Genomic DNA, 25,000 nt, shown 5'->3' with positions numbered 1-25,000 from the left:
TAGTGTAGATTTCTGTTCATTTATATGATATAATTCTTTTATTTAACTAATTATAGATAAGATTCTTTTAAAAACTAATAGAGATTTCTGTTCATTTATATGATTTAAATCTTTTTCATTTAACCAATTATAGAAGAGATCCTTGAAAAACTAATACAGACTTCTGGTCAATTACTTGATTTAAATTTGTTTTTAGTTTATCTAATTATCGATTAGATTCTTTTAAAAACCCAGTGCAGGTTTCTATTTATTTGTATGATTTAAATTTTTTATTTAACTATACATAAGATTCTTTTAAAAACTAGTGCAGATTGCTGTTCATTTATAGGATTGATTAAATTTTTCATTTAACTAATTATAACAAAGAGTCTTTGAAAACCTTGTGTAGATTTCTGTTCGTTTATATCATACAAATTTTTTATTCAACTAATGATAGACCAGATTGTTTAAAAATTAATACTTATTTATGTTCATTTATATGATTTAAATGTTTTACTTACCTAATTATAGACAAAATTTTTTAAAACCTAATACAGATTTCTGGTCATTAGTTGTTAGAAAAGCAACCTAGCCTATTTAATAAAGGTTATATAGCAGTTTATGTCTTTCTAGGTAGACGCCACAGAAAGAAATATCGACAGTAAAGGCGCCTAAAGTAAATATTCTCAGATTAAGAATTAGACCCCATAACATCTAGTAGGTCCATTTGGTTGTTTTCAATTATCAATCCATGAAAAATCATGGAACGGAGACATATTACTTGTTGATGTATGTGATAGATGTGTATGTATGATGTAGTTGTTGATGTATGTGATGGATGTGCATAAACTCTTTGAAGAGTTCATATGTACCCTATTATATTACGATACATATGAGAAATAGGACTACATGCTTTATCAATGCCTTTCGGGGGGCGAGGGGGAGAGGAGGGGGGACTACTGACAATTTACCAGATGAAACATATAAAATGATCGCCTTCAGCTATGTAGTTGAGCTGAATACAGAATTTGGGCCAAAGGCCAAGCACTGGGACCTACGAGGTCATTCAGCGCTGAAATGGAAATTAACAGTAAAAGGTTCGAAAGGTGTTACAGAAAGAAAACCTCGCAGTTGCACAACGAATCAATTGTTAAGAGAGGGTGAAAAGTAAGATGAAGAAAGAGAATATGAAAGGAGGTACAGTAAAAGGAATGAAAGCAGTTGCAGCTAGGGGCCGAAGGGACGCTGCAAAGAACCTTAAGTAATTCATACAGTGCACCACATGAGGTCCACTGATGGCACTACCCCCCACGGGGTTTCAGCTATGTACACTTCATCGATGCATCCATTTTAGATACCAAGAGATACACACATGAATCGTCACCTTCACAGCTATGTACACTAATTAATGGATCCTTATAGAACCTAACTCTTCACCAAAAGATAAATATCAAATGGTCACCTTCAGCTATGAATACTCTATCGATGCATCCATTTGCCGAAGAAGTTTAGAGATACCTATAAATACACGTAAATTGTCACCTCTACAGCTATGTACAAACAATGGATCTTATAATAAAATCCTGACAACTTTACCAGATGATACATATAAAATGGCCTCCTTCAGCTATGCATACTTCACCGATGTATCCTTTTTGAGCGAGACGTTAACGATTAATGGACTAATTACCGCGATGTCTAACCTAACTTCCGGGTTAGCCACAAGCAATCAATTTGACAAGAGCAATCTTGTCGGTTGCAAATGGGTCTGAATAAACCGTTCAAAATGATGACAGATATATAATGAACAGAGGCCTTGGATAAATGATGAACAGAAGCCTTGGATAATTGATGAACTGAAGCCTTGGATAACTGATGACATACAAACCAAAATGTTTTGATCATAAGAAAAATTAAATTATGAACCGGTTATAAAGGACAGGAGCAATGGGGAACTGACTACGACAGTAAGAGTTCATCAATTGTGAACCTAAAATGTGAACAGCTTCTTAAAATAAAAATGTAAAATCATGAATAAAATTTTAAAGAACAGAAACAATGCGAAGTCGCGGGGAAATACTTCAAGTTACAAGGCCTGAATCGAATATAGAATAGGATACAGGATTTAGGTCAAAGTCCAAGCGCTGGGACCTATGAAGAAGTTTAGCGCTGAAACGGAAATTGGCAGAGAGGGTGGAAAGTAACATGGAAGAAGGAGACTACGAACGGAGATACAGTAAAGGGAATGAAAGGGGTCGCAGCTACGTGCCGATGGGACGCTGCAAAGAACCGTACGCAATGCTTACAGTGCACCGCATGAGGTACACTGACGGCACTAACCATCAACGGGATTAAAAGATCTGAATCCAAAAAAACAGACATGATGAGCAGAAGACACGGAGAGTCGATAAAAATAAATTCGAGGGTCGAAACAGGAAAATATCTAAAAATGCGGACATACACATAACCATAATCCATTATAAATTCATATAAAATAAATGGGGATAAATTTCAAAGCTCCGTTATTATAAGTTAATTAAAAATAAATGGGGATGCAATTTACATTATCAAGCAATCAGTCGAATTCACATACATAACAATAAACCGATGGGAAATGAACTTCGATTAATGCAAATCGATAATAAACAAAACCAGATGTAAAAACACCTTTTACTGCCTACTGCTTTCAGTCAAACGCTGCAAAAACAAAATAAAAATAAAAAACTTGGAAATCAGGTTTAAAATAAGAAGTTCAGATTTCATTGATACAATATCGAATACCCTCTCTCTCTCTCTCTCTCTCTCAGAAAAAAAAGAAAATGCAGGTAGAAAAAGAAGAGACCATGGCACATTCACTTTCACTCCTTGTCAAGCGTTCAAGGTTCGATGATAATTTTTTCGTCTCTATGCTAACAATCAAGTTTAAGTGTGTTCGCCGTTAATCAAGACCTGTATAATTATCGTTAGTTCTGTCTCTAAGTTAAAAAAAAATGTGACAAACCCTTAGTGAGATCAGATTTCTCCTTAGAAGTCTGTTATTATTATTATTATTATTATTCAGTAGATGAAACCTATTCAAACGGAAGAAGCCCAGAGGGCCACTGACTTGAAATTCAAGCTTCCAAAGAATATGGTGCTCATTAGGAAGAAGTAAGAGGAAGTAAAGTGAAATACAAAAGGAACAGCTCCAATTTTTAAAAAGTCATTAAATTCATAAATAGATAAATAGATAAAAAATTATTAAAATGCAAGCAGAATACTATTAGGGAAGTGTGCATTGCATTTTCGCAGAACTTCCGAAGTTCCAATCGCAGGACGACATCCTCAAGAGAGGCTGTTCCACAATTGAAAGTGGTGGAAGGAAAAAAAAAAAAAAAAAAAGAGGGAAAATTTAGAAACATATTTCTAAAATGCTTCTTCGCTTTTCTTTGCGTAGGATCTGACGTGTCTCAATGTCAGGCGTTCTTGGAGACTCATGGAAAAATACAAAAGCTTTTCGCGTGTGGGGTCAGAACTGATGCTGCATCGTGGCTAAGTTATGGCTAAAATAGCGACAGTTAGGGCGCCATGACAGCAGCAACTTTGTTTTTCAGATTTTTTTTCTCTTACGTGTCTCGCAGGAAAACATAAAAAAAGGTGCCTTGTCATTTCTCAGTTAGCCTTTACATATTCATTGGCATGTTTTGCTTTCTTAAAGTCCATGTAAATGGGACGATGTTATCAGACCATAAGGCGGTTTGAAAGACATACTTCATTTTCGAAGGCTGTCTTACTACATTTTTCTTGTACAGAAAGAAGTAGTTACCAGTTTCTCCTCACTTTCAAGTACGAATGAGGTCCACTCTGGAACTTTGTTTGTGGTCGACGGCAGTTTTAAAGATTGGCGGCAACGAATCCATGCATACATGATTCTTTTTTTTTTCTTCTTCTTCTTCTTTTTCCTCGAAGATGCTTGAATAAAAACATGAAAGCACTTGGTACTGAACTTCAGTCTGTCATTTTCCTGTGGTATTCGGTTATCTATATCTATATATAGATATATATATATATATATATATATATATATATATATATGTATGTGTGTGCGCGTGTGTGGATGCATGTATGTATATGTATGTACTACGTATATATGTATGACAGATCTGGCAATTTAAATGAATAACTACCATGAATACAAACTACCCCGTCATCATTCTGCAAGGACTGGCATTTGGCAATCTGTACTTAGGCTCATTATTACTTGATTAATAACATTACACAACCAACACTGCTGCTGTGTAGTATACAAGGTTCTCAGATATACAAAACAAGTACGATTCGTGGCCCTTGTGAGAGAATCACTACACGACATGATAGGCCTATCAGAATTATCTTCTGGATAGGCCAAATGAGTTATTTCATATCAGGGATATTAAGAATATTATCAAGTTTTACTTAAATAATCAATAATTTACATTCACTACTGCTTTCACATTATTAAGTCCCTACACTAATGTACTTATGGACATATAAAAAGAAATGGACACTTCAGGCTTTTCCCATTTTTGGAATCTTTTCTCTCTCTCTCTCTCTCTCTACGGTCTCCTCGCATCTCCGTCCGCTCTTCCTCTCTCTCCTCTCCTTCTCGTATCTCTTTTCCTCTCCTCTCTCTCTATAATCTTTCCATTATTCTATTCCCCGGTGTTGCAATGGGTTTCATTGTGTATTGCATCATTAATTATTTCTTAAAATCTTTAATACTTGACCGAGCACTATGTACCAGATTGACATCGATATTTTAATTACATTTTCCTTGATTTGCCCAAAGCATTTCACGCGTCAATTGCATTGACAGCACTAACCGGCTTCCCCCCGCCCTACACCAATCCCCCATCCCCACCGGAAAAAAAAATATATAAAATATAAAACATTAGATCTCACGTGTTCATGAGGATTTCCTGACTACGTGAGATTAAACAATGGCGGACGATTCGTTTTTGACAGTTATAACTACAATATAGTTTTCTTATAAAGCCGCAGTTGAATTGGCAAAATCCCACTACGGAATATTTCGCTCATTGAAACCTTATTTTTACTTGATCTTACGAAAGAAAAATATGTCAGAATGAAATAGAAGATATCAGGATTAAATCAAAGTATGGTCGCTGTCAGACATAAATTTCCAAGCTAAACGCAGCCTTACTTTTCATATAATATACAAGGTTATACAGACTTGAATGCATTCTTATATGAATGACTCAAACGTCATCAAAACCACGATCTTTAGTGGCCATCAAAGAAGAAGACTTTAGTTGTAGTACAAAAATGGACTTTGGTGGCCATCAAAACAAACTATTTAGGTGACTATCAAAACAAAGGATTTGTGTGGCAATCAAAACAAACAAATTAGGTGGTCATTAAAACAAACGAACTCATGTGGCCAGCAAAGGACTTTGGTAGCCATAAAAACAGTTGGCATTAGTGGCTATGAAATAATAAAAAACAAGGCGCGATCCGACTTCCAGCTTACTCGGGACGCAATGAAGGTTTTCCCCTTACGCATAAGTTGTAAACATTATATTCCTGACTTAACGTAAATTAAAACACAAATAGTGTTGTTTCACAAACGAAAATTAAATTAAATACACAAAATTCTATAAGGAATAATTTCTCTGTACTGTTCAAAATACACAATATTTATTTTTTAATTTTCATTCTATTAAATAATTCATAAATATCCAATCCTAAAATTCTTATATCTGTAACTCAACACGTAACACCCTTTTAGGACCTTTTTTTAGGCTTTCCCATAGACCATCCTTACCACCCCCCACAACAAAAACAACAAAGTACTTTGTAGGCTTACTCCATGAGTAAGCGAAAAGTTCTTTAAAAGCAATTCTACTCTTTCCGGCATCTCTTTCCACCGCCATATGGGAAACTGGCTCTATCCTATCCAACCTGAGCAAGAGGTAACGGCTGTAGTAACAATTAACATGTAGAGAAAAACAATGTGCTCGACATGCAACAATATTTCAGAAAGTGCATTTTGTCTGTTCAAAGACACGCAAAGTCGGACACCAAGTACCACGCCGTCACAGTACACCCTCCGATTCACAGGCTTATACTACTGTAGGTCACAGAGAAATACTACATGAAAACAAAGGCTTAGAATCCGATATTACACAAACATAAAAATCTTAGATTTTTATTTTATCTTCGTCTCCCTTTCAGCATGGCTGATACAATGAAGAAGACCGAGTGATGAATTGACCGACGTACATTGCTCTGGCGTCAATCACCAAAGGCCACTTCACGTTTGATAGTCTGAGTCTGTATTGAACGACAGTTCGCAGATACAGTATCTAGTTTCCTGTTACAGTAGATACTGCACTGTAAGTCATCGCAATTTTGAATTTCAAATATATTTACACATAGTTTCGTGAGATTCTGTTTCCTTCAGAGTAGATGATGCAACTGAATTGGAATACAAATTAGCCAAAGGTCAAGCACTGGGACCTATAAGGTCATTCAGCGCAGAAAATAACGCTGAAACAATGTTATGAGAGAGTGGAGAACAAGACTGAAGAAAGTTAATATAAACATGGCATAGGAGAAGGAATGAAAGGGGTTGCAGCTGTAGGCTGAGGGGACGCCGCAAAGAACCTTAAGTAATAGCTACAGTGTACCGCCTTAGGTGCACTGATGGCGCTACTCCCTTACGGGGTTTATGAGTTAACGTCTTCCAAGATGTAGCTTTTAGGAAATTATGTCCGAAATAGCTGAGTTCAGAGGGAGTTTGTACAGAAGGGCTTTGCAAATAGACTCCGAGGAAAACATGTCTCCTATATAGCGTGGATAGAGGCCTATTGAAAATAAGGACACGAGATGTCTGGATGAAGTCTGCATACTGCATAAGCTCATCTTAAAATTTTTGTCGTATTTATTGCAATTCCTTCCCTTAATTCAAAATGACACAACGCAAAACGTTTAACCTAAGACTTAATAATGATAATAATAATAATAATAATAATAATAATAATAATAATAATAATAATAATAATAATAATAATAATAATAATGGTACTACTTTGGCTTGTATATCTATGTGTCACCTCCTCCAAGGTGTTACAGCACTAAACATGGCGGAAGCTCCTTGGGACGCCACGCTTAGTACTATAGCCACCTCCTTCGAGGTGTTAAAGTACTAAACATGGCGGAAGCTACTTGGTACGCCACGCTTAGTACTATCCTCGGGGATCAAAGTATAGCATACACCTGTTTCTATATCGTGTGGTCTACAAATAATAATGAACCATATCTTCGTGCGGCCGTCTACTTTACATTTCCTATACGGTGTACAGGACTACGGTCTAGGTATACGTACCTAGACCGTGTATAGGACTAGCGCTTCGTAGTAGGTGACACGTACATAACAAGCCAAAGTAGCACCATATAATAATAATAATAATAATAATAATAACAACACTTTCTGCAGCCAGCTCATTCACGAGGTAAGGGAAAAAAACGACTCAAATGCAATGATAATACATGACTATGAAGGTACGAATAGCTATAGAAACATGGTACCTCTTCATCTTCATAAGCTTTGGAACTAAACTGAATTTTATACCAGTCATCAAACGTGTGTGAGACGGGGGCAGAATGAATTGTGCGGTTACGGTGGTCTACTGTCATTATAGCGGACAAAATTGGCAAATGCATTTGCGAAGGTATGAATGATATCAAATATTAAAGACTGGAGGCGCTTACACAAGACACACGCACACACATACACATGTGTGTGTACTATACATACACAAATATATATATATATATATATATATCTAGGTATATATATTCATGTAGTATATTTATATATGTATACATGTGTATATATACACATATGAGTGTGGTCAGACAGCTGTATGTAGCACAAGAAATAGTGTAAACAAACCGCCAACTGTTAAGCTTGCAAGTACGTGTCAAACTGGTAGTCTTCGATCTGAGTTTGTAAAAAAAAAAAAAAAAACAAGAGACGGTAAACAAAAACGGGCTATTTCAGTAACTGCTTAATGAGTCAGTGACCCCTTGTTATTTCTTGGTAATGCACGAGTGTTATACGTAATAAAATCAAGAATGCATACGACCGATAGCAAACACATTAAATAAATGAACTCTAATAATCGATTGACGAGTCTAGAAAAATTAAATAAACAAAGCTATAGGGGGTCTAATACTAAATGGAAATATGCTGACGAGAAACGAAAAATTTAATAAACAATTTACAGGTCCATAATGGAAATAGGTTGACGAGGCTCGAAAAATTAAATAAACAAAGCTATGGGTCCAATACTTTAGGGAAATTGGCTGACGAGATTCGAAAAATTAAATAAACAAAGCTATGGGTGCAGGGCCGTCCAAGTTGTTTAGTCTGAGGGCCACTCTTGAAAAAAACAAAAAGTCATGCGGGCCACCTGTGTGTATGTATGTGTGTGTGTTTATGTATATAAGTGTATGTATGTATGTATGTATATATATATATATATATATATATATATATCATTAGATTATATATATATATTATATATATAATTTACTTAAAATTATCATTTTGAAAATGACAAGGAACTTATTTCGAGGAATTCAAAGAAATATATTTTAAAGAGGGCAAACATGAGTTTATTTAATTCAAACAAAGGTAAATTTAGTGGGAATGCTGATAATAGCTTGACTTTACTATTTAAAAAAAAAAGTCAGGGTGAAAATCAGTGAGAGCACATCTTAATTCGGACTCAAGATTTACGTCACTAATTGAGATCATAATGTTGACTTTCATAACTTCATGAATGAAAATGTGCTCTCACAGAGCCAAGTTGAACCAAACATTGACAATAGTTTTGACACATAATCATAAATGTTTGAGTAATCAGCTGACAATTTACAAACATCTCTGTGACTTATTTTTTCTTTCGCGGGCCACTTTCAAAATCAAACGAGCCACTTTTGGCCCACGGGCATGTGGTTGGACGGCCCTGTTTAGTGAAATACGCTGACATGATTCGGAAAATTAAATAAACAAAGCTATGGGTCCAATACTTTAAGGAAATTGGCTGACGTGATTCGAAAAATTTAATAAACAAAGCTATGGGTCCAATACTTTAAGGAAATTGGCTGACGTGATTCGGAAAATTAAATAAACAAAGCTTTGGGTCCAATACTTTAAGGAAATTGGCTGACGTGATTCGAAAAATTTAATAAACAAAGCTAAGGGTCCAATACTTTAGGGAGATACACTGACGTGATTCGAAAAATTTAATAAACAAAGCTATGGGTCCAATACTTTAAGGAAATTGGCTGACGAGATTCGAAAAATTTAATAAACAAAGCTATGGGTCCAATACTTTAGGGAAATACGCTGACGTGATTCGAAAAATTAAATAAACAAAGGTAAGGGTCCAATACTTTAAGGAAATAGCTGACGTGATTCGAAAAATTAAACAAACAAAGGTAAAGATCCAATACTATATGGAAATAGGCTGACCAAATTCGAAAAATTAAATAAACAACGATATGGGTCCAATACTTTACGGAAATGGGCTGACGAGATTCGAAAGAATAAACAGAGCTATGGGTCCAATACCTTATGGAAATAGGCAAATGAGATTCTTCAAAAAACCAAAAGAAATGGGCCGGGTATTTTATAACAAGGGATCGTGAAATACAAGGAAGGATACAAAATGGCCTGGGTATTTTACAACGATTTGTCCGTCAGATGAAAACTGGAATTATCCTTAAAAAAAAAAAAAAAAAAAAAAAAAAAAAAAAAAAAAAAAAGGCCTTTCGATATCACGTCTTGAGCGTCGTAGGGCGAGACCGGTTTCCCAGAAACTTGCCGTTTTGTGGATTTCCTCCAGCAACACCGTTCTCTTTCCTACTGTGACAGACTGTTCGCTAAACACTATTTCCGCCATGAGGTGGTTTTATACTACACTATTTCTCGCGATTTATTTCGTGCTCAAATTTAACACATCGATGCAGAATTGCTGCTCAAATTTAACACATCGATGCAGAATTGCTGCTCAAATTTAACACATCGATGCAGAATTGTTGCAGAAAATAGTCAGAGAGAGAGAGAGAGAGAGAGAGAGAGAGAGAGAGAGAGAGAATTTCCACAGCCGAGTGATGCATGCAGTTGCTAAATCTACATCTCCCGATTTCAAAATCTACAATTTCAAAACTTGTTGGTGGCAATACATCTGTTCAAGTACAGTGCCAGGATTTTTTTTACATACATTTTAAAACAGGATGTAGTGTCAAGGCTATATATTAGGAACGATGAAATTAACCGTTAATGATATTCAAATGGTACAGTTGACTCTCATCAAAAGCATTCTTCTAACGCGATTAGGCTTCTGGGTCATGTGTCCTACATGCAAATACTTTAAACTTACCGGTTCTAGAGAACTTGTAGCCATGATCAACTTCTCTACGTATATCTATGGATGACCAGCCTTAAAGAGCGGGTTTTGTCTTTAGCCACCCTTAGGTGCTTCACTTTCCATTTACTTATATAGGCTAAACATGTCTAGTCTTTTAGATTACATTAACTGGAATTCATTATGTGGCTACAGGGCTTTAAAGGAAATGAAATCAGTGGCATTCTGTCAATGACGTATTCATCTTTAGACATTTTCATAAAACACACAAAGGTGTAGGGAATCAGGGCATGTTTGCGCAGTGGGCAGGTAACAAGACTGCGTGTCATTAGGGGAACAATGAATCGGCCAGCAGGTACACACACACACACACACAAGCACCGATGACTTTACCAGAAACAAAATAAAAAGTTGACGTCAAGCAAGTGAAGGTACTAATTTAAAGTTACAGAGATACCTTTAGGCTGAAGAGTAGTGGCTTTCCTTTGAATGCATGCGTTTTAACCTTCCCTGAGTCTTCAAGGATAATCGTGATGCAAAACAAAAGAAAAAAGAAGAGAAGAAAGATGGAAAACTGACAAAAAGTCGAACGGGTACACAATGGTCGGAAGCCTCGGAACAGAAAGAAATAGGAAAGATTGACAAGTAACAAAAGCAAGTCATCAGAGAGGGTCGTTGACTAGGAATATGATAAACAACCCCTAAACGTTACTAAAAATAAAAGAAAAAAAAACAACAATAACATCTTAAACGGGAACCCTACTTCCAGCTCCATCAGAGGATTCACCGCCAAGGTCAACTGGTACCCCGGGGCTTGCTGGCTAAAAGCATAAGAAGAAAAAAAAAGAAGTATGGGGGTACGAAACAGCCCCCAAAAAACGACAGACTTACCTCACTTCTATACGTGAAGCTGCATCGACGTCTCGATTCGCTCATCAAACTGTCGGCCGAGCAGACCGACTGAGTAGTCATTCTTATCTTGTGTTTTAAACTTAGCACTATTTATAATAACACTTGTTAAGCCTACGGCTTCCCGACAGCTTTTTCTATCCGCAATCTGCCATCACACCAAGTTTTGTTACCTCATGATCATCCGACTGAGATTTTCACCCAAGCAAATCATCTGAAAGTTTAAGTATTCACTCCTGGAACTTCGCAAATAGCCGGCTGTCATCTTAAACAATCAGTAGATGAAAAAACATGGTTTCTTTAATAGCTGGCTTTCATTACTTTCACATTTCCGCCCCTGGCTGTAACAATAAGGCACCATTCAGTAACAAATATTAATAAACTGCGTATAAAAATCACGCACTTCCTATTAAACGAATCTCATTAAACGCTTGAATCACACACTGACGTTATTGGAAAGACACACTAGCGTTCAGACCGCCATCACTTACACTTGACTCACCCCACCGATGGTTTGTTCACCACTAAAACACGCGTTCCCTCGGCGAGGTTTGTGTGAGTGTGTGTGTGTGTGTGCGAGTGAGTGTGTGCGCGCGCGCGTGTGAGAGAGGCTTGTAAGTGCACACCCTCCTCCTGTCCTTGTGCATGGCCAGGAAATCCCATTGCCACACCACGTCGGCCTCTCCGGAAGAAGCAAAGTCCCTTTGCTCATAACGCCATACCTACACACGCACATACATATTGGGGGTGGGTGGCAGACGCACCTGATGACGACGATGTTAACACGAACGTGAAACCCATTTTCTCTTTCTCTTTCTCTCTCCCTCCCCCTCGGTCTCACTCTCTCCTGCGCTTTCACCCAACAATTCGGCCAGTGCGAGGAGCTGTTCTTCATCTCGGGTGATTGTGGGTCATTATAGTTTATTCAAGATCATAAATACTTTAAAAATGACTCCTACGTAGGCTTACGGTTTCCAAGATCGGGGAGGCTGCTGCAGCCTGTATCTAGAGACCTTGGCTGCAGCATCCCCAAAAACGTTGGCTGCCATAACGACAGCTATGCGCCAATTAATTCATTCGACGTAAAGTAATCTTCATGGTGCACGATCAACCCCACTTGACATTCAGGCCCACATACACAGACCCACCGTGTCGCCTGGGTATACATAGTACCACAGTTATAGTTCAGTGTCGCAAGAACTGTTTAGTGTACTCTTAACCCTTCGCAGCGCAGCTCCAACTCTCAGTAACTGATGAGTGAGTGCGAGACTCGGTGAGTGAGTGGGATAAGGGAAAAAGAAAATATTAGCAGCCGTAGAACCATCTGGAGCTACATCCGGTATTATGCTATTATTAACGTTATCATTTCCCTCTCGAAGCTGCGTTTGTTCCGTCGGATTTCTGAACCATGATTTTGATGCCACGTACTCTCTGCTGGGGTCTGTTAGCTAACTTTTCCTTTTTTTATTTTCCCTTTATTTACGAGTGATACGTATATGATACAGAACATCATTTTGCCTTAGGCATACAAGTGAAACATAATTTGCTAGAATGGGCGATTAGAATATGTAGTAAAAGAATGTAGTAAAAGAATGAATTGTTGATAAAATCGCTGGGTAACAGTGCGAGCAACTTGCAAGTATCACACGAGGGGTTCAACGACTTTTCAAACGTTCAAACACCGAATTGAATAAGGTCGCTTATTTTACAATATTATCAACTCCATATTACAAGTTGCATAGAAGTCATTTTCTTTCAAACAGGTGGTAAATAAATCCGTTACTTGGCAAGGCAGCATTGCATCATAGCTAATAATGCTGGATGCGTAGCAACTACGCGTTTTGTAAAACACAAGGATGAACAATGCGTTTAAAAAAACATTTTCATTACATTACAATTGTATCCAAATAATATATAAAAAGTAAATGTGATGTTGCAATACTCGAAAGACTTCACATGATTGCGTATATGGAAAAGTTTTCCAACTTTCTAGTGCCATTTCTAGATATGCTGAACTCACCATAACTCTCTTCTAGGAACGTTAACGAAACGGCAGTTTAAAAAGTTTGCAGCACAACGGCTAAAGACATTTTGGAAAATTATTATTGCTTATAAGAACGAAGCGAACAGTATTCTGCAAGGAGACTTGCACTATTAAGGAATGCTGCTTATTTATTTATTTTTTTTTTTTTTACTTTTTTATACCTGTCAAACTGGTTTGCAAGTATGACTACACGATGCCTCTTCCATTATCAAGCTCGTTTTCACTGACTCTCTCTCTCTCTCTCTCTCTCTCTCTCTCTCTCTCTCTCTCTCTCTCTCTCTCTCTCTCTCTCTCTCTCATGCTTTGGCCAATGCTTCTCTTTTGTCAGTAATCCTTCACATCAATTTACTCTCTCTCTCTCTCTCTCTCTCTCTCTCTCTCATATCATTAGCCCATGTTTCTCTCGCATGTTAATAACCCTGCATAACAATCTACAGTTAACGTAATTTTAACTCTCTCTCGTTCTCTCTCTCTCTCTCTCTCTCTCTCTCTCTCTCTCTCTCTCTCTCTCTCTCTCTCTCTCTCTCTCATGCTTTAGCCCAAGCTCCACTCTTAGTTAGTCATCCTTCACACCAACCTACAGTTAATGAAACATAACATCTCTCTCTCTCTCTCTCTCTCTTTAGCTTTTGCCTCTCTCTCATGAGAGTAATTAATTACATCAATCTCCGGGTAATAATGACTCTCTCTCTCTCTCTCTCTCTCTCTCTCTCTCTCTCTCATCATAATCTCCGCATAAACACTGTTCGCCTCTTCCACGAAACAATGTTTACATCGCACAAGTTGACGTCAGCTTTTCAGAGGGTTGGCAGATAGCTGAAGGTTTACCTTATTACATACCGGATGCTGTTTGTGTTCTCTGTCACATAAGCTTTCAACAGTCCCTTTAAACTTGATCTTTGGCCAGTTTTCTTAATATTTTCTTATAATCACCAGTCTTTACATTAGTATTTAACAGTTAGTTATGTCCGTTATTTGGATCTGAAATTTTTCTTAAGTTTAATGTGTACGCCTTTTGATGCGTATAATAATAATATAATAATAATAATATAATAATAATAATAATATAATAATAATAATAATAATAATAATAATGTAAAAATAATGTTTAAAAAATTTATATCAACTATTGATATACTCCATCTTCAACAACTATATTTTTCTTTTTTTTTCTTTTTCTTTTTTTAAGTCTAATTAAACACCAAATCCAGATAACGTCTCTTACCAACATTCTCCAGTTCGTCATTAAATCCTTTCGCTGTTACTATTATCAACGCCTTTACCTATTAACAATCGTCATCGAATCCTTACGCTGTTAATATTATCAACGCCTTTACCCTAAAAAAAAAACACACACACATACACACACACACCGAAGATCCTACGTGGCACTTTATGGTGAGGGCGCATGCGCAGCATCTTACCAGGTTTAGCGCTCCTATCCGAGGTTACCTCGTTAAGAATAAAGAAAGTTATCCTGACGTCGTATGATTCACCTTACGGTGTTATTTTCTAACGGTACTGATCGTGAAAAACAATATATATGTATATATATATATATATATATATATATATATATATATATATATGTATATGGGTCTATGAGTTAGCAGCATAGCTGATTTGATCTGATTTATAAATCTCTAGACTCTAGAGTCTAGAGACTGATGGTCTAATCGTGCCGAAGAACTTTCATTTATAAAATGCTCTTTCTCTACCAGGGGCGTTCACAAGGGGCGTGCCCTTTTTCTTATTCACTTTGTCAGAAATAATAACTTAACTGTATCCTATCATACGTGGGTTGATTGATATTGGACCCATACTTGTCACATTATCCTGTCAACATTTTTTTTATATGAATCGTATATCATTATATAATTGTAGCATATGAAACATGGGAGATTTCATTTTCAAAACCTAAGGGGTGCCCATTTTCGCACTTGGGCCCCTGCCCTTCTGAGAGTCTGTACACGCCCCTGTTTTCTACCCTCCAAATGTTTAACGAAGAGCACATTCATTCTTACTTCCCGATGACAGTATCCTGAATTCAGGTGTATCGGTCTAATTTTTTTTTATCCCCTCGTATTTACTTCTTTATCACCTTTCCCTACAATTTCTCTCTCTCTCTCTCTCTCTCTCTCTCTCTCTCTCTCTCTCTCTTCTCTCTCTCTCTCTCTCTCTCTCTCTCTCTCTCTCTCTCTCTCTGTGTGTGTGTGTGTGTGCAGGCTGGATTACCTCCGGAGACCTCTTGGGCTTGTATAAATCTCATGACTCTCCTAAAATGGTTTTCAGCTGAAGATCTAAAGTAAGAACGAAAGACAGTTGTTGTGTAACCGTATGTCTTTTGTTGACAAACTGAATTTACTTTATGATAGCTCACGCTGTTTGACACTTGCTGTCTAATCTAAACAATCTGACAGCGGAAAAGAAAGTAAGCACTTTCTTCGTAAGTTGCCTTTTCAGTGGCAATAAGCACTTTCTTCGCAAACTGCCTTTACAACAGCAGTGAGCGCTTCGAAAATTGCATTTTCAATAGCAGTTATTGGTTTTCACTGCTCGCTAAACACAACCGTGAGATACTTCCAGTAAAACCACAATCAGTAAGTTTCTGCTTTTAAATAATAACTTCGGCACATCTTTGGCTCTCTAACAGCTGCTGTCTAGACCTATATAACACAACATTCAAGAATATCCGTTCTCAAAAGTCCTTTATCTTAGGTTATTTTTGCACGAATTTCCTTTTGAACAGCAGACCTGACTGAGCAAATCCTTGAAAGAACTAAAAAAGAGAGAGATTTTTAAAAATAGGGGAGATATTTTAGGCCAAAATCTCGATAGCGTTTCGCGTCACTAATTCACCGACACAGATTCTGAGTGAAGCCTGTTCACCTAAGCACAACCGCTCGCTCACTAAACAGGTTTTGCAACGCTGTTCTAGAACTCTAGGCACCTACCGGATATCCCTTCTCCACACCTTGAGAGAGGGAGAGAGAGAGAGATTGAAAAGAATGAATGAGACAGTAATTAACTATGGAATTATGTAAAGCGATTACTGGCATAATTGAGAATCATGGGCTAACGCATGAGGAGAGAGAGAGACTAAAAAGAATGAATGCTACAGTAATTAAGTGTGGACTTAATGTAAAGGATTACTGACATAGCAGAGTAGCATGATCTCAAGCTTGAAAGAGAGAGAGAGAGAGAGAGAGAGAGAGAGAGAGAGAGAGAGAGAGAGAGACTGGAAAGAATAAATGGGAGACAACAATTAATTGTGTGCTTATGTAAAGGACCTAAAAGAGAAGCGTGAGCTACAGTAAAAAGAGAGAGAGAGAGAGAGAGACATTTGTATTAATTTCAGATCCCTCGTTTTCGTCTTGATCTTTTTGCCGATGTTCTTCTGGACACCGTTATGTAAAGGTATCCGTTGGTAAGGGCGCACGCAGCATATCTTCCAAGAAGGTGCAATTATATATATATACATATAATACCTATATATATTATATATATATATATATATATATATATATATATATATATATATAATGCAGTGGAACTGCGATGTCAATAATTCAAATGAAGCAAGATGTGATAAAGAAAAAATACAATGTTACATTGGTTTTTTTTTTTCAATAGTTCCATATACTGTCCAGATAAATTCAAATATTTCTGGAAAGAACAACACAGCTAAATACTGTATACAAATAGTATACAGTACATAATGATACCTTTAATTTTCTTGAACTGAAAGAATATATCGTAAAATAGAAGGAAAGCCATATGATGTAGTTAAATGTAGTAAATGTAATATATATACAAATTTTTTCCAGGATTTAATGGCGGTGGGGCATGTTGGTAGGATATCCAGAGGTCCACACTAGGCCTCTTATACCCTTCAACACCTTAGCTCAGTGACCTGCGATTCCCAAGGCATTTGTTTAAGTCTAAGATACCCACAGCCCATTAGAGGGTAGGGGTATTTCAATAAATACCTATTTCACTGAATATATGAGTATCTCTCATATTGTTATTATTATTTTTTTTTCTTGTCTATCACAGTCCTCCAATTCGACTGGGTGGTATTTATAATGTGGGGTTCCGGGTTGCTTGGCCTTCCTTTTATTATTATTATTGTTATTATTATTATTATTATTATTATTATTATTATTATTATTATTATTATTATTATTATCGCAGACAGGCACAGAAAGACAGTATTATTATTATTGTTTATTATTATTATTATTATTATTATTTTTTTTTTTTTTTTTTTTTACTCTATCACAGTCCTCCAATTCGACTGGGTGGTATTTATAGTGTGGGGTTCCGGGTTGCATCCTGCCTCCTTAGGAGTCCATCACTTTCCTTACTATGTGTGCCGTTTCTAGGATCACACTCTTCTGCATCAGTCCTGGCGCTACTTCAGCCTCTAGTTTTTATAGATTCCTTTTCAAGGATCTTGGGATCGTGCCTAGTGCTCCTATGATTATGGGTACGATTTCCACTGGCATATCCCATATCCTTCTTATTTCTATTTTCAGATCTTGATACTTATCCATTTTTTTCCCTCTCTCTCTTCAACTCTGGTGTCCCATGGTATTGCGACATCAATGAGTGATACTTTCTTCTTGACTTTGTCAATCAACGTCACGTCTGGTCTGTTTGCACGTATCACCCTATCCGTTCTGATACCATAGTCCCAGAGGATCTTTGCGTGATCGTTTTTTATCACTCCCTCAGGTTGGTGCTCGTACCACTTATTACTGCAAGGTAGCTGATGTTTCTTGCACAGGCTCCAGTGGAGGGCTTTTGCCACTGAATCATGCCTCTTTTTGTACTGGTTCTGGGCAAGTGCCGAGCATTCACTTGCTATGTGGTTTATGGTTTCATTTTTCATATTGCACTTCCTACATATGGGAGAGATGTTATTTCCGTCTATCGTTCTTTGAACATATCTGGTTCTTAGGGCCTGATCTTGTGCCGCTGTTATCATTCCTTCAGTTTCCTTCTTTAGCTCTCCCCTCTGTAGCCATTGCCAATTGTCATCGCTGGCTAGTTCTTTAGTCTGTCTCATGTATTGTCCGTGCATTGGTTTGTTGTGCCAGTCCTCTGTTCTGTCTGTCTTTCTCCTGTCTCTGTATATTTCTGGGTCTTCGTCTACTTTTATTAGTCCTTCTTCCATGCACTCTTTAGCCACCACTCGTCTTCACTGGTTTTCAGATATTGGCCCAGTATTATTATTATTATTATTATTATTATTATTATTTTATTATTATTATTATTATTATTATTATTATTATTATTATAAAACCGGAAAAAGTGGTCAAACCTGGACCAATTTTACATAACAATATTTCCATTTGCTCAAGTATTATTATTATTATTATTATTGTTATTATTATTATTATTATTATTATTATTATTATTATTATTATTATTATTATTATTATTATTATTATTATACAAAACTGGGTGGGTAATTCTATTTTTTTTATCAAGAATTTATTTTTCTTATTGATTAGTTATTTACTTTATCTATAACCGGTTATTTATAGTTGATTAGATTTGTTCGGACACGGCAATCATTGTTGTGTAACGCCAGTTTTCTGAAGTCGATCAATCAGTTAATCAATTTATCTTGGTATATAATACTTTTATTTTCCACTGTAGACAATCTAGACTTTGGAAGATTATATTAATAATAATAATAATGCCTTTCTTCAAAATAACAGAATAATAAATAATATCTTTCTTCAATAATAATAATAATAATAATAATAATAATAATAATAATAATAATAATAATAATAATAATAATAATATATTGTCTTTCTTTGTCTCTCTGTTCGTGTCGTTTCGTCCTAATTATGTGGCGGGCTGTGTGTTCGTAACGCTGCCAGCTTTCGTAATATCCGTGATTCGTTATGCGGCGTTGCCTCATCAGAATCCTTTAATACGTCACTGCTTACCTATTGTGACGCCAAGGTCAGCGGGGGAAGGAGCGTGATAGATAGTAAGGATATATATGTTGGCAGGAATTCCCCTGCAATATGGGAATATTCAGGCAAATACCCCCTTTAACTATTATTGATTATTATTATTATTATTATTATTATTATTATTATTATTATTATTATTATTATTATTATTATTATTATTATTATTATTATTGCAGAAAGGCGCTATCATTATTCATATAGTTATCATTATTGCAAAAAGACACAGAAAGGCATTATTATTATTATTATTATTATTATTATTATTATTATTATTATTATTATTATTATTATTATTATTATTGCATTCATTATTCATATAGTTATCATTATTGCAAAAAGACACAGAAAGGCATCATTATTATTATTATTATTATTATTATTATTATTATTATAAAAGAATGTGATGAAATCTGGGACAATTTTCCGTTAACAATAAAATGTCCACAAAAATGTAAGTGAGGATTTAATTCGGTAACTCAAAATGTTCTCAACTGCGTTGTTTCGTCTGCATGATTTTCATTTTCCTTTCAAATGTAAAAATCGTTATTTTTTTGCTGCGTAGGCTGAGACAACGCCTAAGAAAACAATGACAATTTAATTTTTTTTCAATTACAAAAAGATCGCTATTTCTTCTTCGAGTGAAAAAAAAACATTTGATATAAATATATTTTCGCTGTTGTCACTAAAGTTGATTAGAATCAGGCATTATTTTTGTTCAGTGGCGAAGCAAACCTCCTTCTTGAACAAAGTAATCTGTGTATGTGTATGCATTTATGTAGATGTGTACCAACACATAAACGCATATACAAAAACACACATAGTATACGTGTATATATGTACATATGTATGTATGTATAAACACACACTATATACATATATTTATATATATAGAAATATACATACATGCGTATATATATGTTACGTATATGCAAACACACGCACCATGTACGTATGTATGTATATATAAAAATAACTTGGAATGAAGTTCACTTCACTCTCAATAAAACATAAATATTATTTCACAACGTTATTATTGTTTCCGCGTACGCTGTTATAAAATCAAATAAAGGATAATTGGCCTAGACGACTCTAGTATACACTTTTAAACATATATACATGAACGCAAATCGAGAACAGAAATATATTCACTGACTACTCAAGGTGATACAGTTAACTTTTACTTTTACTTTTTTTTTATTCACTCCAGATCCATAATAGGTCAGCCAACTCGCGCGCAGTGGCGGAAGACCTGGTCTAGATAAAAATGTGTCCGATCTATCACGGGGGTGGGGGGTGGGCGGGGTGGAAATAGCTGAAGGGGTGGGGAAGTCCACAGCGACCCCGTGACGTCACGCGCTCCCTACTGCACCGATGACGTAATAGGCGGCGGGATAAGTCAGACCGCCCTCTCTGGTTGGTTTGCTGTACACAGAAACTTTGACCATCACAACAACTTTAGATTCATAAAGGTTAAAATTGTCCTCATTTTCAAGCGTCATCTCATAAAAATATCATTAAATCGTGACGTGACATTCTTTTCAATTTCTCCCGAAATGAATCCACTGCATTAATGCAGAGAGAACGTTCCCACTGGGATGGAAGTGCGAGTTCATACTGGTTTCTCGAACGGGTAACGCCAACGCATATCAGCGTTCTCTGCTTGACCTGCTAATTCCAGGATTTGGCTGGGGATTTGTGTGTAGTCTAATGAGGAGGTTTTTGATAAGACAGTGATGAAAGAGTTTAATACGGTAGTGAAATGGTTTGTTTTTATTCATACACACACATAAGATATGTATATTATATAAATATATATATAGTATATATATATATATATATATATATGTGTGTGTGTGTGTGTGTGAATTGTAAAAAATATTCTATTACAACAGAAATCCATCTAATAAAAGGAGCCCATAAAAACGCCAAAATATAGAAAGGAAGTTCTATATTTCAGAGACTGCTGTCTCTCTCTTCTGGCAGTCTGTGAAATATAATACTTACTTTCTAAATTTTGGCGTTTTTATGGTCTCCCTTTATTAGAGATATATATAATATATATATATATATATATATATATATATATATATATATATATATATATGTTGTAGCTAATGGAAGAAGGGACGCTGCAGAGAACCGTAAGTAATGCCTACAGTGCACCACGTGTTTGGAGGAAAAAAATTACATGAACGCAAGCTGGGTATTTCGCCAGAAGAGTTAAACGTCAATATTGAAAAATTCTCTAACCTATATGAAAAAATAAATTCCTGATATCAGAATTGATAAGCATTCACAAATCAATGTTATAAGACTCAAGTGGATCATAGATTAAAATCAAGACCGTAGATTTTCACAACGAATCAACCACAATCCTTCATTTTACCAAATAGTAAATGGATAATATTATTTGATGCATAAGTCGATTAAAAAAATGACACAATCCTACAGTGTTTACCAAATAGTAAATGGACACCAGTGATTGTTGTAGGAGTTAGTTAAACAAACTGATAGCAAATCTAGCACAATCCTTCATCTCATAAATAGTAAATCTATACTATCATTTGTTGTACGAGTTAATTTTTTAAAAATTTGAGACTCTAACACAGTCCTTCAGTTTTTACCCAACCGTAGATGGATGCCATCATTTGTCGTAAGAATCGACTAAAAGCAATTTTTTTTTCAAAGCAAGGAAGCAGTCAAATCGTACCTCATTCCATACAGTGAACTTGCTCCTGGGTCGCTGCTCTCCATCTTGGACCAAATCGTCCCCCTCTTCCGTCCCTTCTCGTTCCTCGGTGGGCACGGGCACGAAGGATACCCTCTTGCTGGGGTGGGTCTTCATCCTTCCTCACATGAAGGACCTGCAGTAGGAGAGAAGAGGAAGTCAGACTTGGTTGCCCTCGGATTCTATTTGCATTTGCTCTTGCATTTATTTTAATGCCAGGCGTGACCGCAAATTTATAAATTTATTGCAAAAGTGCGGTGCACGTGTATCCTAAACACATAACATTAATAATGAAGGTTTGTCGCAAGCGATCTCCGTTCTGCTATATATTATATTATATATATATATATATATATATATATTATATATATATATATATATATATTATATATATATATATTATTTTATTCGAGCTACAAATGTCTTTTAATATCTAGTTTGCTCTACCTCGGAATTGAGATTATTTTTCATATATGTAAACCGAAGGGGAATATTTTAGTTGATAATAATTCGTCCTCTCGTGGGTTCGAACCACCGTCCAAGCGGACAGAGACGAAATCAAGACGTCAGTGATGTTATCGATTCGGCTAAACAAGTGAGGATAAATTTGCACCGATTCGGTGTACGTATATGAAAATATACCAATTCCGAGGTAGAGCGAATTAGATATTAAAGGACATTTGTGGCTCGAATAATTTATATGAATCACAGATATGTGATAATTATTGATATATATAGATATATATCATATTATATATATATATATATATATACATACGTATATGTGTGTGTTTATGTGTGTGTACAACTGAATCACAAATATCTGGAACGTGATGAATATAAAATAAAGGCAAAAGCCACGAAGGAACGTGTTTCACAGACATAAATTTCTGTCTCACGTCGCACTGGGATCGAACCCAGATCTCCCAAATGACAGGCGATGGCGTTACCAATTGACACTTAGCGAGCAAATTGGTAGCGTCCTAGCCTTTCATTCGAGAGAATGAGGTTCGATCCCCATGTGAGTCACACTTTATGTGTGTGTGTGTGTGTGTACGAACAAAAGATACTCATACAATCTGACATGTAAGCTGAATAAACAATGTAGAGTCTTATGAAGAAATGGAAAAAACTCAAAACAGAGGAATAAAGATTTAGAGGCTTATAAATGGCGAGGACATCGAGGGCACGAAGGAATGCAGGTCTAATTAATGCTGGTTTATGCCAGAGTAGGTGGAGAAGTGCCCTGCATATCTGAATATTGTTTACGTTTAATTGCCGGTAGAAGGCGTGCCATTTTATATCCACAAAGAAATTGTTAAGATCCTGTTATTAAACTTATTTTTTTTCCTGTACGATACATGGCGCGATCAACATCCATCGTTAACCCCGTAGGAAGGCCGTGTCGTCAGTGCTCCTCACTCTGCTAGCTGTAGGCTAACTTGTGGTTCTTTACAGCGTCCCTTCGGCCCCTAGCTGCAACCCCTTTCATTCGTCTTACTGTACCTCCGTTCATATTCTCTTTTTCCATCTTCCTTACCACCCTCTCCTAATAATCGCTTCATAATGCAACTGTAATGTTTTCCTCCTGTTACACCTTTCAAACCTTTTACTCACATTTTACCTTTCAGCGCTGAATGACCTCATAAGCCCTTCACTGCACGGCCGTTGGCCTCAATTTTATATTCCATTTCCAACGCCATCAAGAGCCATTTTCATTTTGCTAACAGTTACCATAGACAGTTTCGAGCTCCCATCCAGTTTTTTTTCTTCTTCTTCTTCAACCAATAGATAGCGCCAACGCTTCTACAACTGTTTTCGTGATGTGTCACGATTTAATCTTAAATTCATGTTGTTTACCGAATGCCAATAATATGCAATTAATAACAGAAATTTTTCATTTCATGACTCGAAGAAAAGCAGAATCACTCGCTTCTGTAATTGTGGTTTCATTTTCAAGTGAATATTTGCTCTTTTCCTTCCGCTCAAGTGTATACTTACTCTTTTCCTTCCGCTCAAGTGTATACTTACTTTTTCCCAACAGCTTTAGTGAATACTTAATCTTTCTAACATCTGTCGGTTCCGCCAAAAATAACTTCTTGCACACCAGAAATAATATACACTGCTTGACTGAGTGGGTGCTTTTTGCTTGAGTTATCCAAGAAGTTACGTTATCCGTAGTATTTCAAGTGATCAAGAACCAGAAACATTTCTTTACGCTAATTTTCAAACATATTTCCTTAGACCAAATATTTTTCTGTGTTAAGACAATACGGTGATTCTATCAGTAGGTTTTTCAAATAGTAATAGCATGGAAATTTAGGCCTACATTTTTATGTTTTAAGACAAAATACGGTCACTCCGTCTCTAGGTTTTTCAAAGAATGAGATTGTCGTCTTGGCACGGAAATTTAGGCCTCAGGCCAAGCACTAGGACCTATGAGGTCATTCAGCGCTGAAAGAGAAAATAGAGCAAAAAGGTTTAAAGGTGTAACAGGAGGACAACCTTGTAGTTGCACTAAGATACAAATATTAGGAGAGGGTGGAAAGTCAGATAGAAGGAAAAGAATATGAACGGAGGTACAGTACAGTAAAAGGAATGATAAGGGTTGTAGCTACGAGCCTAAGAGACGCTTCAAAGAAACTAAAGTAATGCCTACAGTGCACCACGTGAGGTGCACTGATGACGCAACTACGGGGAGCGTCTTGGCATTATACTCCGAGTTACATTCATACTCCATGTTTTAATAGCAAATTATGCTTTAACTGGTAAAGCAAGTTTGAAATCCGCATAATAAAAGAAAAACCTCGGCCTAACTGATGCTTCAACTACCTACCGTTCAAAGGCATACATACATACATACTTGAACACACACACACACACACACCACATATATATATATATATATATATATATATATATATAT

The 25,000-nt window shown here is 36.2% G+C and overlaps 1 protein-coding gene and 1 long non-coding RNA gene across 8 annotated transcripts in view; one reads left to right on the top strand and one right to left on the bottom strand.

Annotated features, from left to right (window-relative positions):
* Positions 1-25,000, bottom strand: part of LOC135225631 (XK-related protein 4-like) — an 85,001-nt gene that overhangs the window by 28,163 nt on the left and 31,838 nt on the right. For 2 of the 6 annotated variants that reach the window (XM_064264950.1, XM_064264949.1), the window contains one exon: positions 22,057-22,210. In XM_064264950.1, coding sequence (XP_064121020.1) covers positions 22,057-22,191 — 135 coding nt within the window. In that variant the 5' untranslated portion in view covers positions 22,192-22,210. Of the gene's footprint in view, positions 1-11,288; positions 12,450-16,213; positions 16,247-22,056; positions 22,211-25,000 lie in introns of those variants that run through there. The other 4 variants (XM_064264954.1, XM_064264952.1, XM_064264955.1 and 1 more) reach the window with 4 other exon arrangements.
* The window catches only part of LOC135225633 (uncharacterized), a 66,938-nt gene continuing 54,502 nt past the window's right edge, over positions 12,565-25,000 (top strand). Inside the window, exon 1 of one of the 2 annotated variants that reach the window (XR_010317053.1) lies at positions 12,565-12,579. This is a non-coding gene — a long non-coding RNA (uncharacterized LOC135225633). Of the gene's footprint in view, positions 12,580-12,630; positions 12,646-25,000 lie in introns of those variants that run through there. The other variant, XR_010317052.1, reaches the window with a different exon arrangement.

Source organism: Macrobrachium nipponense, chromosome 13 (genome assembly GCF_015104395.2).
Source record: "Macrobrachium nipponense isolate FS-2020 chromosome 13, ASM1510439v2, whole genome shotgun sequence".
Taxonomy (NCBI): Eukaryota; Metazoa; Arthropoda; class Malacostraca; order Decapoda; family Palaemonidae; genus Macrobrachium; species Macrobrachium nipponense.
Note: the sequence above shows the minus strand (reverse complement) of the source record. Positions and strands in the feature narration are given on the sequence as shown.